The sequence below is a fragment of the Vombatus ursinus genome, unplaced genomic scaffold (assembly GCF_900497805.2).
Source record: "Vombatus ursinus unplaced genomic scaffold, bare-nosed wombat genome assembly UNPS02005659.1, whole genome shotgun sequence".
NCBI classification, from domain to species: Eukaryota; Metazoa; Chordata; class Mammalia; order Diprotodontia; family Vombatidae; genus Vombatus; species Vombatus ursinus.
In genome coordinates, this window is record NW_020945437.1 from 498,060 (window position 1) to 516,149 (window position 18,090).

Genomic DNA, 18,090 nt, shown 5'->3' on the forward strand with positions numbered 1-18,090 from the left:
AGTCTACCTCCTTTTAGGCTTACTTGTCATCATTTCATGTTCCAGCCAAATTGGCCTATTTCCTCTTCCATGAAGTTAACATTTGATCTACTATCTCTGTGCCTTTGCACAGGCTATCGCCCATGCTTGGACTGTTGCTGTCATTGTACAAATGGTATTTGTCAAGTTCAAAGTAACAAAAAATAAAAACACTCTTTCCTAAATAAAAAACATGCTTAGTAAAGTTTTGATTAAATACCTGTAAGTTCCACCATGTTCATCAGCTTGTATTTTTGCTTGGTCTTGTCTGGCACAGAAGAAATGGTAATTCTTGGAACATTTTTTAATGTCACATCCCACAGTAGCTCCTTTCTTAAGACAATATGAGCATTTCTGAAAAAAAAAATGAATAAAATGTATTGAGTCAATTGTTTGCTATAGCTGCTTTTATTCTATTTTAGAATTACTGTTGACAAAAATTGATTGGAAAACTGGAAAACAGTATGGCAAAAACTAGGTATAGACCAACATCTCAGGCCATATACCAAGATAAGGTCAAAATGGGTATATGAATTATACATGAAGGATGATACCAGAAGCAAATTTAGAGAGCATGGAATAGTTTATCTGTCAGGATTTATGGAGAAGAGAAGAATTTAGGACCGAAGAAGATAAAGCATTACAAAATGTAAAACAGATCATTTTGACTATATAAAATTAAAAAGTTTTTCCACAAACAAAACCAATGCAACCAAAATTATAAGGAAAGCAGAAAACTGTAGGAAATTTTTTTGCAGCAAGTATCTCTGATAAAGATCTCATTTCTAAAATATATAGAGAACTGAGTCAAATTTATAAAAATACAAGTCATTTGCCATTTGATAAATGGTCAAAGGATATGAACAGGCAGTTTTCAGACAAAGAAATCAAAGCTTTCTATAGACATATGAAAAATGCTCTAAATCCCTACTGATCAGAGAAATGTGAATTAAAACAACTCTGAGGTACCACCTCATACCTATAAAAGTGGCTAATATCACAAAAAAGGGAAATGTTCGATGTTAGATAGGATGTGGGAAAAATGGGACATAATGTACTGTTGGTAGAATTGTGAACTGATCCAACCATTCTGGAGAGCAATCTGGAAGTATGCCCAAAGGGCTCTAAAACTGTGCATACCCTTTGATCCAGTAATACTATTGCTAGATCTATATCCCAAAGACATCCAAAAAAAGGGAAAAGTACCTATTTGTACAAAAATATTTATAGCAGGTCTTTTTGTGGTGACTAAGACTTGGAAATCAAAGGGATGCCCATCAACTGGGGAATGGCTAAACAAGCTATGGTATGTGATTGTGATGGAATATTATTGTGCTATAAGAAATAATAAGCAGGATGATTTCAGAAAAAAACTGGAAAAACTTATATGAACTGATGCAAAGTAAAGTGAATAGAAACAAGAGAACACTATATACATCAGTATTGTTCGATGAAGAATTGTAAATGACTTAGCTATTCTCAGCAATACAATGATCCAAGACAATCCCAAAGGATTAATGATGAAGCATACTGTCCACCTCCAGAGAAAGAATTTATATTGACTTAATACAGACTGAAGCATGCTATTTTTTATTTTCTTTCATTTTTTTCTTTTATTCAAGTCTTCTTATACAAAATGACTAATATGGAAATGTTTTACGTAATTACACATGTATAACTTCTATCTGATAGCTTACCATCTCAGGGAGGGAAGAACGGAAGGAGAGAGGGAGGAATATAATCTGGAACACAAAACTTTAAACAAAAATACTTAAAAATTGAAAAAAAAGAATCACTGTCAAATTACTACTAAATCCCTTGCCCCTTTGTGGTTCATAGGTGACACCCTGTCAATCCTCCATCTTTGGTCATTCTCATCAACTTATTTCCCTGTTGCTCCTATATCTAAGTCCAGAACACTGCTCGAAGTTATGCATTCATAACAGCGATATCCACTAAAAATTCATGTTATCAGCTGCAGAAGCAATATTTGCCATGGGAGCTAGGTGAGTTTTTCCTTAAGACTGGTTCTGGGAACTATGCTCAAGCTACTGATGTAGCTTTCTGATGGCCTAAGTACAAAAGCCAGCCCACAAGAAGGAAAGAGGTAGTTCTCCTTCAGACTCAATGGGCACATCAACATGGTGAACACAGATGTAGGGGAATTGCCCTCAGATGAATCAATGATGTATCCTTGTCTCATTTTGTTGCAATTTCCAACCTGGAGCATCAGACCAGAGCATTCATGGCCAGCAATATTACTGAACCTCAACCATGCCCTAACTGCTGTGTGAAAATCCTTTGATTTATTTCTGATTGACTATCACATTCCAGATCCTTTCTTTCTGCAAGTCTCCAATTTCATCTCCACTACCTTTTCTCTCAGGAGAACACCTCCCCACCTATCTTACTGGAAAGATCCAACCCATTCATTGTGAGCTCCCTTATCTCCTCTACTTAACACCTTAACACTTTCCTATATTTCAGCCCATCTCCTTCTCTGCTCCAGTTTCCAAAGCCAAGAGGGCCCTTATCCCTGCCAAAACTAACCCCTTTCTTATGTTCTTCATCCCATATTCTCTAGTTTTCTTGAAGATCTTGTTGATTAACTGATTGATCTCACCCCATTCATTAATCATTCTGTCTCATCTTCACCCTCTCCTTACCTTCTCTGCCTTGTTCTTCAGTAATACGCCTTGTTGCTGTAGTTCTTCCGTCATTTTTAGTCATGTCCAATTCTCTGTGACCCCATTTGGAGTTTTCTTGCAAATATACTAGAGTGGCTTGTCATTTCCTTCTCGAGATCATTTTACAGATGAGGAAACTGAGGCAAACAGGATTAAGTAACTTGCCCAGGGTCATAGATAGCTAATAAGTGTCTGAGGCCAGATTTGAATTCAGAAAGATGAGTCTTCCTGATGATAATACTATTTGCTGCATCACCAAGCTGCCCCTAGCTTTCACTGTCTTAAAAAAATCCCTTTGTGTTAACAAAAATTACTAAAGGGTCCGCTGCTTCTGACCCAGAGATTCCAGTGCTAGGAATGTACTACAAGCAGGCCAAAGACAGTATGAAAGGTCCCATATTTACTAAAATATACATAGCAGCACTTTTTGTAGTAACCAAGAAATAACGACATATAAATTTTGTCATAGGAATGTGATAAAATGTGTTCACATTTTAAAATTTCTCTCTTGATATCTTCTGTCTTTATATCACTTTCAGTTCCAAATGTAGACCTGCCTCAACCTCACCCAGATAACCATTTCTTATATTAAAGTGCAGGGAGAAAGTATTTCAGCAAATCCAAACAATGCATCAACCAAGTTTGACAATACACAGTCTTCCACACCCATGCTACCCCACATCTACAAAGAAGAGAGGGAGGTTAGTTATCCTAAGTGGTCAGTTTTGATTTTTTAAATTTTTTTGCTGTTTTTCTCTCCATTTGTGCTATTGTAGTTGTACATATTGTCTTACTTACCTCACTTTGAATAATTTCATATTTATTCTCATTCATGTCTGTATTTTCCATATTCATAATTTCTTAATGTACCATGATTTGTATAGTTATTCCTTAATCAATAGATAAGTTACTTTGTTTCCTATTTGCTACTATAAGATGTGTTCTCATAAATATTTTGGTATATATGGGACCTTTCTAACTTTGACTCCCTTGGACTATATACTTAGGAGGAAGAATCTCTGGGTTAAAAGAGCATTTTAGTCACTTTAAAAACTTAGAATTACAAATTCCTTTCCAGAATGGTTAGACTAATTTACAGCTCCACCAAAAACTGTGCTTATCTTTCCATCACCCTTTCCAACACTAACTATTTCCATTTTTGTAAATTTGGAGAGAAGATGAAACATGAGATGATTTGCATTTTTCTTATTATTAGTGACATGGAACAGTCTTTTATATAGTCATTAGTAGTTTGTGATTCTTTTGAGAACTGTTCATATTGTTTGACCACTTATCTGTTGGGGAATGGCTCTTAGTAGGCAGCCTCCTGGTACACAGGTACCTTGTGCTTCAATTGCTTGAGTGAAAATTTCTTCATATGGACAGTCATATAAAAAAAATACCCTAAATCACTATTGATTAAAAAATGTAAATTAAAACAGCTCTGAGGTACCACCTCAAACCTATAATATTGGTTAATATGACAGAAAAGGGAAATGACAGATGTTGGAGGAGATATGGAAAAACTGGGGCACTATTGCCCTATTGGTAGAGTTGTGAACTGATCTAACCATTCTGGAGAGCAATTTGGAACTATGCCCAAAGGGCTACAAAACTGCATACCCTTTGTCCCAGCAATACCACTCCTAGGTTTGTATCCCAAAGAGGTCAAAGAAAAAGGAAAAGGATCTATATGTACAAAAATAATTTAGTGGTGGCAAAGAATTAGAAATTGAGGGGATGCCCATCAACTGGGGAATGGTTGAACAAGTTGTCGTATATAATCGTGATGGAATATTACTGCACCATAAGAAATGAGGAACAGAATGGTTCTAGGAAACACCTGGGAAGACTTATATGATCTGATGCAAACTAAAGTGAGGTGAACCAGAAGAATATTGTATACAGTAACAGCAAAACTGTATGATGATCAACTGAATGACTTAGCTCTTGGCTGCCATCCACCTCTAGAGAAAGAACTGATGGAGTTTGAATGTAGATTTAAGCATATTTTTTTCCTTTTTGTTGAAACATGGCTAATATGGAAATACATTTTACATGACTGTACATGTACAATCTATGTCAAAATACTTGCCTTCTCAAGGAGGGAGGAGGAGAAAGAGGAAGGGAGAGAATTCAGAACTCAAAATGTTAGGAAAAAAAAACAAATGTTAAAAATAAATAAAAAATAAATTTTAAAAATTTTCAAAGTTTCTTCACTATAACCCTTTATGTACTATGACAGATTATAAAGTAAAAATTAGATAATCATGTGATCATAAGAAATATCATGGTACAGTGGGTAGAAAGATGGCCTTGGAGCCAGGAAGATCTGAATTCAAGTCCTTGACTCTAACTCATAGTGGCAGAGATAGAGGAGAGATTAAACAAGTTGTGTTACAGTAATATGATAGAGTACATTTACATTTTAAAATTTTTCTCTTGATATCTTTTGAGTTTTTTATAGGTTTCATTTTGTGTGTACACACACATGTACGTTTGTTTTTCTTCAGGTTAAGTCACTTATCTCCTAGTCTTTTAGCAATTCTCTAAAACTAAAAATATACCGATCTGCACTCCCAAATTTGTGCCCTTTTTGTCAGTTTTTTGAATGGAAGAATATAATGGAATTCTGTGATGAAATGATAAATGAATTTTTATAAAGGGTTCATTTTTGCATGGGGTCCATTCAGCCTTCCAGATCCTTCACCTTTTTACTGGCCTCTACTATAGGTCATGAAATCATTTAAACTTACCAATCTCTTTCCTCGATTGATTTCCTCTTTCACTAGCTCCACATCAAAATGTCTGTCCTGATCATTTAAGCAAGGATGATCCTCCTCAGATTCCACAAGTCCTGAAGAATATAACTATAGATGAAAAAAACATCAGTGTATTGTATAAAAGGGTATTGACAACAAAGGATTAGAAAACAGAGAAGGCCAGGCCAGGCGGAAGATCAGTTTTGCGCATGCAAACAAATTTCTTTCTCAAATTTGCTTATTATTTTTCCCTTGACAAAAAGAAGTATTACTAGGTGACTGAAGTCCAGTTCCTGGAAGGGACTTTTTGCCTTGTTTTGATAAGCAGAGAGGGAAAAACAATTTTAAATTCCAATAGGAATTAGAATGAAAAGGGATGAGCATGAAAGCCAATTTATTTATTCCCAATATAACCCACTCTGTTTGGCTCCTGTTCATTTTTACATAAACTCCCATGAACTTAGTCAGAAGTTTGGGAGAGCACATGGGAGGCCAGCTACATAGCCATTCCCTACCCCTTCAAAAATTAAAACAAAATGTTTAAGGAAGAGATTTTGTGAGGTTTCCTTGGTTCCCCTCCTTTCATAGCATGGAAGCAGATCTCACTTTTGGCAAATTTCATCCAGCCCATGGGACAAGTACCAAAAAATGACTCCATTATTTCTCAAGAGTTGTAAAACTCCAACATGGTTTTAAAAGGGGCAGCATCCTAAATAGTGAGAAGCTTGATGACGTCATTTGCGGAAACAGGCCTTCTTTGTCAAAAATGAGGTACAACCCTCCTCATTTCCCAAAATATGAAATTTCAAAAGGCCAAAAGAGATTACATACAAGTCAATGCTTCCAAACTTTAGGTACAAATTAAGACACCTTTTATAACAAATTCTGGCAATATTTACCTAATATTAAGCTTTTCCCTCTAAAACAGCACATTTAATAAGTAACTTAGGTCTTTTTTCTCCAATTTTTCTGTATATCTCTATCTGCCCTTTCATCTTTCTTTATGTGTGAGTCCATCTGTTTCTCTACCTTTTTTTTAAAAAACATGTCTATTCTTCTCTATTTCTGTATCTGATTCCTTCTGGGTTGTTTTCTTTCTCTGGCCTTCCCATTTTTTTCCTTCTTTAACTGAATATGGTAAAACACTGAAATAAATAGTTTATTTATTTTAAGTGTAGATGAATACATTATTTTATATTTTTCTCTCTTAGAAGAAAGCAAAGGTGCTAAAAAAACTAATTTGCATTTATTTATACAGCACCTTTTTTTTTAAACAATCCTCTGCCTGTTTCACAGACTCCTTATCCATAGGTATTTTGTGTTTGAAAGTCTATCATAACTCTTTCCCTGTGTATTATAATAGGTTACAAAACTAAAAATTAGGAAGCCAAGTGATCCCAAGGTGCCTACATTGGAAAAAGAGAAATATGTTAAGAAAAGAGAACCAGTAAAATTCCTTGGAGATGACAAAGTAAGAGATCTCAAAGGAACCATGCTCCTTATACTCCTGAAAATAATGACAATAATAATAAAAGCACCAATAAGAAACAACTGCTTAAAATCATCATAAGAAAGTTAAGATTCACCAAAAATGCAGTAAGTGAATTGTAAAGGAGCACCAATGTAATAAAAAATAAATTTTGGAGTGACAAGAAACACATAACAAAACAATATATAACAAACACATGAAAGGTAAAAAAACAAAAACAAAAACAAAAAACTCGAGCTCCCACTACCAGAATGAGTTAAGCAAATCTAAGAAACAACTCACAGTATCCTGGGGATTATGTTCAAGCAGATCACAAGAGAATATCAAGGAATTACAAGAAAAACTGAAATTAGCAACAACAAAAAAACTGAACATACCTAATAAAGCCTAGAAGGAATTAAAGAAATAATTGAATGTAATGAATAAGTCTTGGGTGAAAATAATGGCTAAGTGTGCCAAAATAGAAAATAGCATAGGAAATTTGAAAATATGAATAAATGCAACTAAGAACAATTAAGAAGCAGAAGACAGAATGATAGATAATGCAGGGAAAATGAGCTCAGAAAATAACCGGAAAAAGATATAAAGGTCAAATAGATCAAAGTGAATGATTTGGGAGACAGAAAAAAAAAAACACTCAATTATTGGGATCCTGGGGAAAAAACAGAAGGAAAAAAGAATCTGATAACTACAGTTAAGTAACAGTCACAGAATTATTCTTAAAAAATGAAATTAAATAATCCAGAGATTCCAAAAAGTTAGTTCAACTCATTCAGGTACATCATCCTTAAACTTTAAAATGAAGAGGCCAAAGGAACAATCCTTAGTGATTAGATATATAGATGTGTAAATCCTGGTCTCGTGAGATTGGTTCTCTGAAAAAAAGAAATAACTAAAAAAATTAGAGTAAGATATACACCCTTATATATCTAGTTAAAAAACATGGACTCACAATACTAGAATCAGTTTAGCAAACCTAGAAAGCTAGAAAATATTAAAAATCAAACAGGTCTCAAATAATTAATTTTTTTAAAAAAGACTAAGATCTCTAAAGAGCCTTTGGAACTGAGTAGAAAATATCGCGAGAATTAAATATTTATTTAAAGTAATAGGTATTTTTCTGATATGATTAAGTACTTGCTATTTTATACTAAGAACCACTATGTGTGGGACAGCGATCACCCTTACCCAAATTAATTCAGAGGCTTCTCCAGGTAGAAAGTAGGAAAGATTTTATTTTAATCTCGAGAAAGGGCGACTCACACCCAAAGGCAGTTCGATGCAAGACCGCAGCTGGTATCAGCCAAACAAACATTTTTATAGGTTCTAATCGCAATTCCTCCCTAGCCCCTACCTCTTATCCCATTGGCTGGGCTTCAGAGGGCACAATCTAAACACGAAAAAAAACTACCCCAGTAACAGCAGTGGAAATTACAGAATTGTTACATAGGTTGCACCTGCCTCTCCCTCCTTTCAAGTATCCTCTTAGTACATGCTGTTTTTGTTCATTTCAGATCCTGGAATAATTTGTGGTAGTGATTATTTTTGCAACAATTTGAACATATTTATCCAGGCTATTTACAAGCTTCCTGTCCTGGGTACACATATACACACACTATTATTAGGGGTCTTTACCTTATTTTACTCATTTAAGCTTAAATTTCATGAGGGGTCTTCATCAATCCCACTCAATCCCTCCTCTTATTTGTTCATTGAAGACCTCTCACACCAGTTTTGGTATATTCCTTCCACTATTTCATCTCTTACTTCTGATCCTTCCAGCCCAGTAAAGAACAGATCAGAAATAATATTAAGGAAATCCCCATGGTGTCACACTCTGATTACAAGTAAAATGATTATGTAAAGAAGTAGAAACAGAAGCAAAAATTCCAATCAACAATATGGTTACAAGTAGAAGGGGAATTAACACACTTAAAAGGCTAATTGATAAGGGTAGGGGTTAGGGCTCATGAATCCAACCAGTGTGCGGCTTTCACCAGAGGCATAACTTCAATTCCCCTGGGTCTGTGGAATCGACTGTCCATTTAGCAGGGGGAGTTACCGGTCCCTTTACTCATGTGTGGTGCGTCCAGCCGCGTTCTTGGTCCGAGCCGCTGTGTCTGAAGTCAGCAGGACTTGAAAAGGTCCTTCCTAAGATGGGGTGAGCTTTTCTTCCTTCCAAGTCCAGATCAGCACCCAATCACCAGGTTGGAATTTGTGAAGTGGGAACCCCAAAGGTGGCATCTGGGCGATCAGCCCTTTATGCTGTAACACATTTAAATGCTTAACAACAAATTCTCTAATACTTGTGTTAGCGAAGTGGAATGAACCAATCCCTTGCCTTTACTATTCACCATTCCCCTTTCTTCCCAAATTTTCCCAAATATATGCACCGCCCCCAGGCATACTTAGAATCTGTAAAAATGTTCCCACTTTTTCCTTCTAGTAATTTTAAAGTCTGATTTAAAGCATATAATTCACAAGTTTGAGCAGACCAGTCTTTTGGCAGTCCCCCTGCCTCTTCTAAGGCAAGCTGATCCCCATCAATAATAGCATATCTATTTTTCATTTTTCCTTCTACCACTCGGGAGGACCTGTCTATAAAAAGGTTTCTGGCTCCAGGTATAAGAGACTCCTGAAGGTCCTCCCGAATCTTTGTCTGAAAATCCACTGTTTCCAAACAGCAATGTTCCAAATCTATTTCCCTTGATCCTGTGCTAGTAAGAAAAGAGGCCAGATTCAGATTCGAGTCTTGGGTCAACACCAAGTCATCCTTTTCCAGTAATATGGCCTCATACTTCAGGATCTGGGAATCTGTTAACTACCTCCTGGCCCTCGGATTTAAGATAGATCTAACTTGGTGTGGTACACTAACTATCAGGTAAGTTTTCTACTTTCTTCTACTAAGATAGCCATCACAGCTACAGCTTGTAGGCCATCCTTGGGCTACCAGATCCAGGACTTTACAGAGGAAGGCTACAGGTCTTTTCTGCCCTCCTCTTATTTGTGCTAAAACTCCTAAAGCTACTTCTCTTTCTGCATTTACATACAGATGAAAAGATTTTTCTAAAGAGGGTAAGGCTAGAACTAGTGGAGATACCAGGGCCTCTTTTAACTGACAAATCTCTGTTGGCTCTCCGGTGTCCACTGGACAGAATTAGGTTCTTCTTTCAATAAGTGCTGATACAGGGGTTCTGTTAATATTGCATATGAGTCTATCCAAGTACTACAAATAGCCCACTAGCCCCAAAAACTTCCTTAACTCTCTTTTAATCTTGGGGGGTTCAACTTGGAGGATTCCTGCCACCAGCTCAGGATCCAATCTTCTACTTCCTTTGCTAATGAAATGTCCCAAATATTTAACCTCTCTTTCCACAAAATGTAGTTTCCCCTTTGAGACCCGGAGCCCTTCTTTCTTTAGGTAATTTAATAATTCAATAGAGACTCAACTGACTTCCTCTCTCCTTTTCCCTGCTACCAACAGGTCATCCACATATTGTAGCACTCGGGCTCCGGGAGGTGTTATAAACTTCTCTAATACGGCTTCTAATACTTGTCCAAACAAATTTGGTGACTCAGTATATCCCTGAGGCAAAACACACCATCTATACTGCTGCTTTCTTCCTGATTCTGGGTCTTTCCATTCGAAGCCGAAAAATATCCCTACTTTCAGGGCCTAATGGGCAAGCCCAGAATGCATCCTTTAAATCTGTAACACTGAACCACCGACTATCTTCAGGAATTCTTCCCATAATGGTGTAAGGATCGGGTACTACTGGATGGGAGGAGAGGACCACCTTGTTAATCTCCCTTAGGTCTTTTACTAGTCTATAGGATCCATCCCTCTTTTTCACTGGTAGAATTGGGGTGTTAAAAGGGGAGATACAAGGTTCCAACAGCCCATCCTTTATAAGGCCTTGAATAACAGGCTGGACACCCCTCCTTCCTTCCAGAGGGATGGGATACTGCCGGACCCTGACTGTCACTGTCGGGTCTCTCAATGTGATTCTAATTCGGAGATCTTTACCCGCCCCCAATTATGGGATTGTGCCCAGACCTTGGAGTCGATTTCTTCTTCCTCCCCTTCTCTTAACACTAGCATCCTTTTTGTAGGGATAATTTCGGTTCCTTGAGGTATTAACTGAATTGAGAGTTTGGTAATCAGATCCCTGCCTAGCAAATTGATCCCTGCCCCCGGTATCAAAAGAAGCCTCCCAAGGGCTACTATTCCTTCACATTCAAATTCAATAATTTCAGTAAGGGGAACAGTAAAGGTGTCTCCCTTCACCCCAGCAATAAGTAGAGTATCTTTGGAAATTGTTTAAATGAAAGCAAATTGTTTAAATGACAGCAAAACTATTTAAAACAACTGTTTGATATACAGATATTAAGGACTACTATATTGCTTTCCAATTGATTAGAACTGTGCCCAAGCACCCCAGTAGATCATACAGAAATTCAGAGTTGGAGTTTTTGTTGTTGTTGTTATTGTTTTCAGTATCAGGAAATACAATCCACCTTTAAGAATGCCCAAAAACAATGTAAACCCATACTGCTACATGAGCTTAAATTTTGCCGCTCTAACCTAACAGTAATATTTTTGGTATACCAACTACTCTGTAGTGCCCAAGTTTATTTAGGAGAACTGTTTAAATTTTAAAACACAGGCAGATTAATAGCTGTTTTTGTGAAAAGGAGTCATTTACAAATGGATTACTGCAGTGTATCAAAATGCTGCTAAGAAAAATGCAACAGCAAGGTACTCTGCTAAGAGTACATTATTCCACATGGAACCCTAAATTAACTTTCCTCTCTAGCTCTTTAAATGAGTCTTCATGAGACTAGAGATAAGGTTCAATGTACCACAGAGGTAAAATAGAGTTCACATCAGCTGAAGAGTCTAAAAACTTTTAAAGTGTAGAGAAGAATTAAATGCTAGTAACCCTTTAGCGTTTACCCACTAACAACATTTCCATTTTAAGTGACAATGAGATATGTATAGTTTGTGGAGAAAAATAAAAGCAACTTGTTCACACCACATCCCCACTGTTCCTAATTCTTTAAAACATTTGGTTATTCAGTGCAGAAAAGTAAACCACAAAGTACGACAACTTTTAATACTCCATTAATACTAATGATTAAAAATTATTGCACAGCCTTATGCATTTATCCTAAAACATTTTCTGTAAAGTAAATGAATTATATAAAAGACAAATAATCTCTTAAAATGTGGGTGGCCTTTACTACCTCGATCTATTTTTTTTGTTTTTTTTTTTTCAGTACTTCTGTCCATTGTTTTCTCATTATCTCCTCTGCACTTTGGGCAATACCATTTTCCCTTTGGTTCATAAGTAAGTGAAATACATGAAAAATGAAACCACTCAATTGGACACTGTTCATTGTCACATCCCGTCATTTCCCCGTAAGACACCTGGTTACATAAGTAGTGTGTAGGTTCATTGGATCTATTGCAAACTCAGCAGGTGAAGCTTCCCTTTCCTGCTTGGCCTCTGAATGTTTCTTTTTCTTGGAAGTTTTGTATTTCTTCTCTTTAGGTGGTTGATCATCACAGTCTTCAATCCCATTTGCTATGTGGCAGAGATCACGGCTTTCCCTGGTCCGCTGTCGGCAGGTTCTTCTTGAAGACCTTTCTGGTTGGCTGGAATCCATCTTTGTCTTACCTGAAGGCCTCTCACTTTCTGAAGAATTTTGAAAACATTGTGAATGCAACTCCATTTGCCTTACTCAGTTCTCTACCACCTCAAGCATTTGTGTGACAATCTGAATTTTCTCATCACCCAGTTCCTGGCTGTTGATTAATGCTCTCTGAAGATTCTGCTGAAGACATTTCTTCTGATGTGGATCATTTTCCTTCTTACATTTTTCACAGGCATCATCAATTTCCTTTAAGGCTTCTTGGTACTTGGTGTCTATCTCTCGCAGTCCGGACACATTCCGCTGCATGTCCAGGGGCAGCGACACCACACACTCAGGGCAGTCCTGCACATAGCAGGAGAGTAGCCAGCCCCGCTCCATTCTCTCCCCAGGGGATCTAAACCCCCTTCCTCTTCCTCTGCCATAAAAATTTGATAATTTTAACTGTGGTTTCATCACCGACCTAGCTATCATCTGCATGGTCTGAAGCATCATTTTAATTTGTTCCCCTTGTTGTTTTAGAGACAGTAACATAATATTGATTTTCTTATCCCTCTCTTTTCTCTTCTGATGCCCTAACCACATATACCTTCTGAGCCATCTCTAATAACTCGTCTAGAGGCTTTGTCTGCCACCCATCCCGTTTCTCTAACTTTTTATTAATGTCTGGCCAAGAATTGGTAACGAAGTATACCCTCAATAAGTTCTGGGCAGTGGGGTCATGCTCCCCCAGCCCAGAAAACTTCCTCATACACTCTTTAAGTTTAGTCAGAAAAGCGGAGGGGGTCTCATCCTTTTCTTGCTTGACCCCGGCCACTTTATTCATATTCTGACTCCGGGGGACTGCATTTCCAATCCCCTGGACAATCACTGTTCTCAAATCTTTCACATTTTCCCTATGGGCTGTGTTGTTATGATTCCATCCTGGGTCCTGAAGGGGGAATTTCTGCTCTCCCCTAGGTCCTCCTTGTGCTATCGAGTGAGCATCATCCCAAGCCCTCACAGCAGCCCTTCTTTGTCCTTGTTCTTCCCCTGTGAAAAGGATCCCTATGATTGACATTAACTCTGGCCAGGTGTAAGTATTGGGGCCGAGAAACTGATCCACTTGTTCTGCCAAACCCACAGGGTCTTCTAACAATGATTTCATCTCCTTTCTAAACTCTCTCGCTTCTGAGGTGCTCAAAGGGGCATTCACAAACCCCAGTCCTCCCTGTGCTATCGGGACCTCTCTTAGGGGAAAGGATTCAACCTTGGTCTTGGAGGGGAGGGGAAAATTCTCCTGATCCCTAACTGATTGCTTAAACTCTCTCCTGAGAGGGCCTTGAGGAATGGATGGGTTGAAATCAATCAGGTTACTATCGGTTCCCTCCTCTGCAAGCGAGAGTGGGGCAGAAGGAGATTCCAGTCCCCCTGCAACCACGGGCAGAGCCGGTGGTGGAGGGGCATATGGTGGGGATAACGAAAGGAGGGGGTCCCAAGGATGGGGCTTCTGTTCTTCTAATCCCTTTTACGGCTTCTCCTCCTCCTGTTTTATCAGTACAAATTGTCCCACCACTGGCAGCCATAAAGCTGCATATTCACTTTCTTCCGAATTAAATGGAGTTTTAGAATTGACATGTAAATTTAATTGTTGGCATACCCAGTCCTCAGAGGATCCCTATTTTGGCTAGAATATGTTTCCTCCCAGCAGGATGCCGCCCCAAACAATACAACAGTATTTAAGCATCTTCTTTTTATCTTTTCCCTTATATATGGATGATTCATCCCCATTTTTAAGTCTGCTCCCTAGAGGACTATCCTCTGGGATATTGGGAAGGCTTTTCGTGCTAGCTACCTTAAGACTGTTCCTTTCCCATGGTTCACGAGTTCTTGTCCCCTTTCTAAGGACTCACTCGGTCTCACCAAAATTTCCAGGGAGCGGGAGTCTTACGTACTCGAACCGCTTAGACCTCCCCCTCTCCCCTAACAGGTCACCCGGGGCTCACCATCTTGTCATCTTGCCCAGAGGACTCACTGGACCTTGCTTACCTGGGTTGTGTGCACAATTTCTGTGACCCAAAATTCAGTCTCCTTTATTCAGTGGTCTTCGCTAGCACAGTTGGAGCTCCTTTTACTTTCGTTTCTACTTTCTCCAAGTTCCTCTCTTCAGGATCCTTTACCCAGCCAGAGTAAGTTCCCCCACTGAGATCCAAGGACCAGTGGAGAAATCTCTGGTGGGTACCTGCCCAAGGATCTTAGTGAGAACCACCCCCTCCAGGCGGGAAATTTTCCCAGCCAATGCACCAGAAAGCTGTGTGGGACAGCGATGACCCTTACCCAAATTAATTTAGAGGTTTCTCCAGGTAGAAAGTAGAAAAAGATTTTATTTTGATCTTGAGAAAGGGTGACTCACACCCAAAGGCAGTTCGATACAAGACCGCAGCTGGTATCAGCCAAACAAACATTTTTATAGGTTCTAACCACAACTCCTCCCTAGCCCCTACCTCTTAGCCCCAGCAACAGCAGTGGAAATTACAGAATTGTTACATAGGTTGCACCTGCCTCTCACTCCTTCAAGTATCCTCTTAGTACATCCTGTTTTTGTTCATTTCAGATCCTGGAATAATTTGTGGTGGTGATTATTTTTGCAATAATTTGAACATATTTATCCAGGCTATTTACAAGCTTCCTGACCTGAAACACATATACATATATATTATTATTAGGGGTCTTTACCTTATTTTACTCATTTAAGTTTAAATTTTATGAGGGGTCTTCACCAATCCCACTCAACTATGAATAAACAAAAATACAATGTAGTGTTGGCTAAATTACTGAGAGTTAAGTTTGGAAAGAAAAGGATGTTGCTAATTTTTTTAAAGGGAAAACAAAAGGCAAGAGAAAGAGAGTTGATCGTAACAAAGTTATTATCTTTGACAAGGAGGGCTGGGACATCTAATTTTAGAAATATCTATTAGCATAAAACATAGTTACTCTGTTTAGTGTTTGATTTTGATTTAATAATAGAAATAAAATAAAGTCCTTTACTTTCTTCTGATAATATTAACAATTTAACAAATGGTTAAATGAGTGAAATTTTATAGTTGTGATAGATAATTATTGATTATCAACATAAGGAGAAAGGGTTACATAATGGATTTGAAAAAAAATCCAACGTATTTACAGAAAACATATCTCCTACAAAAATACGTACACAGATTTAACTTGAAATGTCAGGCTAAAATTTGTCATGTCAGTTTTCTTATACCATCTCTCACCCTCTCCCATTTTATGGGTTGTTTTATCTCTTCACATTTAAAGTTATGAGAATTAGATTTATATTTTCCTTCATTTCTCTCCTTTTTTTTCTGAATTAGGGTTTTGTTGTTGTTCTTTCTCTGCAAAGAAAATACTTTGTCTCTTTAGTAATTTTTGCTTAATCTACATTAAAGTAATATTATTCCTACAAGCTCTCTTCTCTTCATTAATAAATGCTTACTGACTAATTGACTGAGAAAAGGGAATTAATTTTAATTATAAATAAGAAATACGCTTATTGATTAAGCAAATGGAAAAAAGAGGAGACAAAATTAATGGATTTAATTACACAAACACAAATAGATTTTGCACGCTAGAAATAAAAGTATTGAAAATAAAAAGAAAATGAATAGTTGGAAAATCTTTCTGGTAGGTATATCATGGGAAAAATCTAATATCCAGACTCTATAAAGAGCCAACATAAATTATAAACAGTTTCTTCATCTGCAAAATTGGAAAATTAATAGCCCCTACCTCATAAGATCATTGTGAGGGACCAATGAAATAAAGTGTTAAAGTAATAGTACCTGACATTTATATAGTACTTTAAGGTATGTAAAGTGCTTTATATACATTATCTCATTTGATATAAGAATTCTGTGGGTTGTTATTAGGTATTATTTTCCCCATTTTACAGATAAGGAAGCTGAGGCACTTTGGAACCTTAAAGCACTTTATAAATGTTAGTTATTATGGTTATTATTATTATAACTTTGAGGTATTATTTCATATTATTGGTAGAATTAAAAATTGGTAGTTTTTTTGGAAAACATAGGATCAAAAAGATTTTTATAGAATTGAAAGGGCCTTTTCCTATAATCTTGTCAAAACCTTCATTTTACAGAAGAGAAAATAAGACCCTAAAAGGTTAAATGATTTGTCCAAAGTCAGCTAATTAATGAGTTGAAGAACTGGGATGTGAGCCTAGGACTTTTGATTCCAGATCCAGTTCTCTTTCCTCAATACCACCTGATAATCGGATCGGCAAAACTACTTCAAGAATCATGTTCTAAGGATGTTGTTAAAAGCACCAAAAGATCTATCCATACAAAAAATAATCAGTTGTTTTATCTGAAATAGCGAAAAACTGGAAACAACCATGATGTCCAATGATTGGGGAGTTGTTAAATACTCTGTGTAATTAATAATTATTGTATTATAAAATATGACAAAGAGGAAACAGGTATAGAAAACCTTGGATGAAATAATACAAAGTAAAGAAAGCAGAATTAGAACAATTTTCAGGCTGACCATGACTACATTAAAAAACAGTAACAGCAGCAAAATTTTGTAAGTGTGTCAAAGAAATTATCGGGAGGAAGGGGAATGGAAGGGAATAAGCATTTATACAGTGCCAACTATGTGCTAGGCAATTTTTTTTTTTTTTTTTGCTTTTTGGTGAGGCAACCAGGGTTAAGTGACTTGCCCAGGATCACACAGTTAGTAAGTGTTAAGTGTCTGAGGCCGAATTTGAACTCAAGTCCTCCTGACTCCAAGGCCAGAGCTCTATCCACTGCACCACTTAGCTGCCGCTGTGCTAAGAATTTTTTTTTTTTACAAATATCATCTTATTTGATCTTCACAATAACCCTATAAGTAGGTGTGTTGTTATTCCCATTTTGCAACTGAAGAAACTGAGGCAACCAGAGGTTAAATGACTTGTCAAGAGTCACACAGCTAGAAAATGTCTGAGTCCAAATTAGAACTACAGTCTTCCTGACTTCAGGCCCAGTACTCTGTCCACTGTGCCACTGGTAAACCAGTTTTTAAAATAAGTTTATTAAAGTTTCTATTTTTTCTCATATCAAAATCTATTAAGAAACATTATAATCTGTGAAGAATTAAGGCAATGGAAAGATGTCTGATAGGCACAAGTAGGTAAGTAGCAGTATGCTGCCAACTATGACCTCTTCTTAAGAAGTTCCATAAAAGGTTTCATGCTGGAGATGTAGGATTGGCAAAGGAGGTGAGTCAGTCACATATCAAGAAGGAGAAAAAAGAGACAGAAAGCTCAAATGTTACACCAGTAATCATAGAATATTAAAGGATCTAGGAGAAAGATTCCAGGACACTGACTCAAGCCCCTACAAAGAATTATTAGGAGGGCATGAATGTGAGTTCTACAGGATGAGGAGTGGGTAGGTTGTAATTGGCACCATTGCAGGGAGTAACCCTAGCAACG

The 18,090-nt window shown here is 37.3% G+C and overlaps 1 protein-coding gene and 1 pseudogene across 1 annotated transcript in view; both read right to left on the minus strand.

The window, feature by feature from the left end:
• SETDB2 (SET domain bifurcated histone lysine methyltransferase 2) overlaps positions 1-18,090 on the minus strand; it is a 106,554-nt gene that overhangs the window by 12,280 nt on the left and 76,184 nt on the right. Inside the window, exons 21-22 of the mRNA XM_027848071.1 lie at positions 5,462-5,575; positions 239-372 (exon numbers count right to left, since the gene is read on the minus strand). Of these exons, the coding sequence (XP_027703872.1) occupies positions 239-372; positions 5,462-5,575 (248 nt within the window). The remainder of the gene's footprint in view (positions 1-238; positions 373-5,461; positions 5,576-18,090) is intronic.
• Positions 10,562-14,046, minus strand: LOC114032827 (annotated as a pseudogene).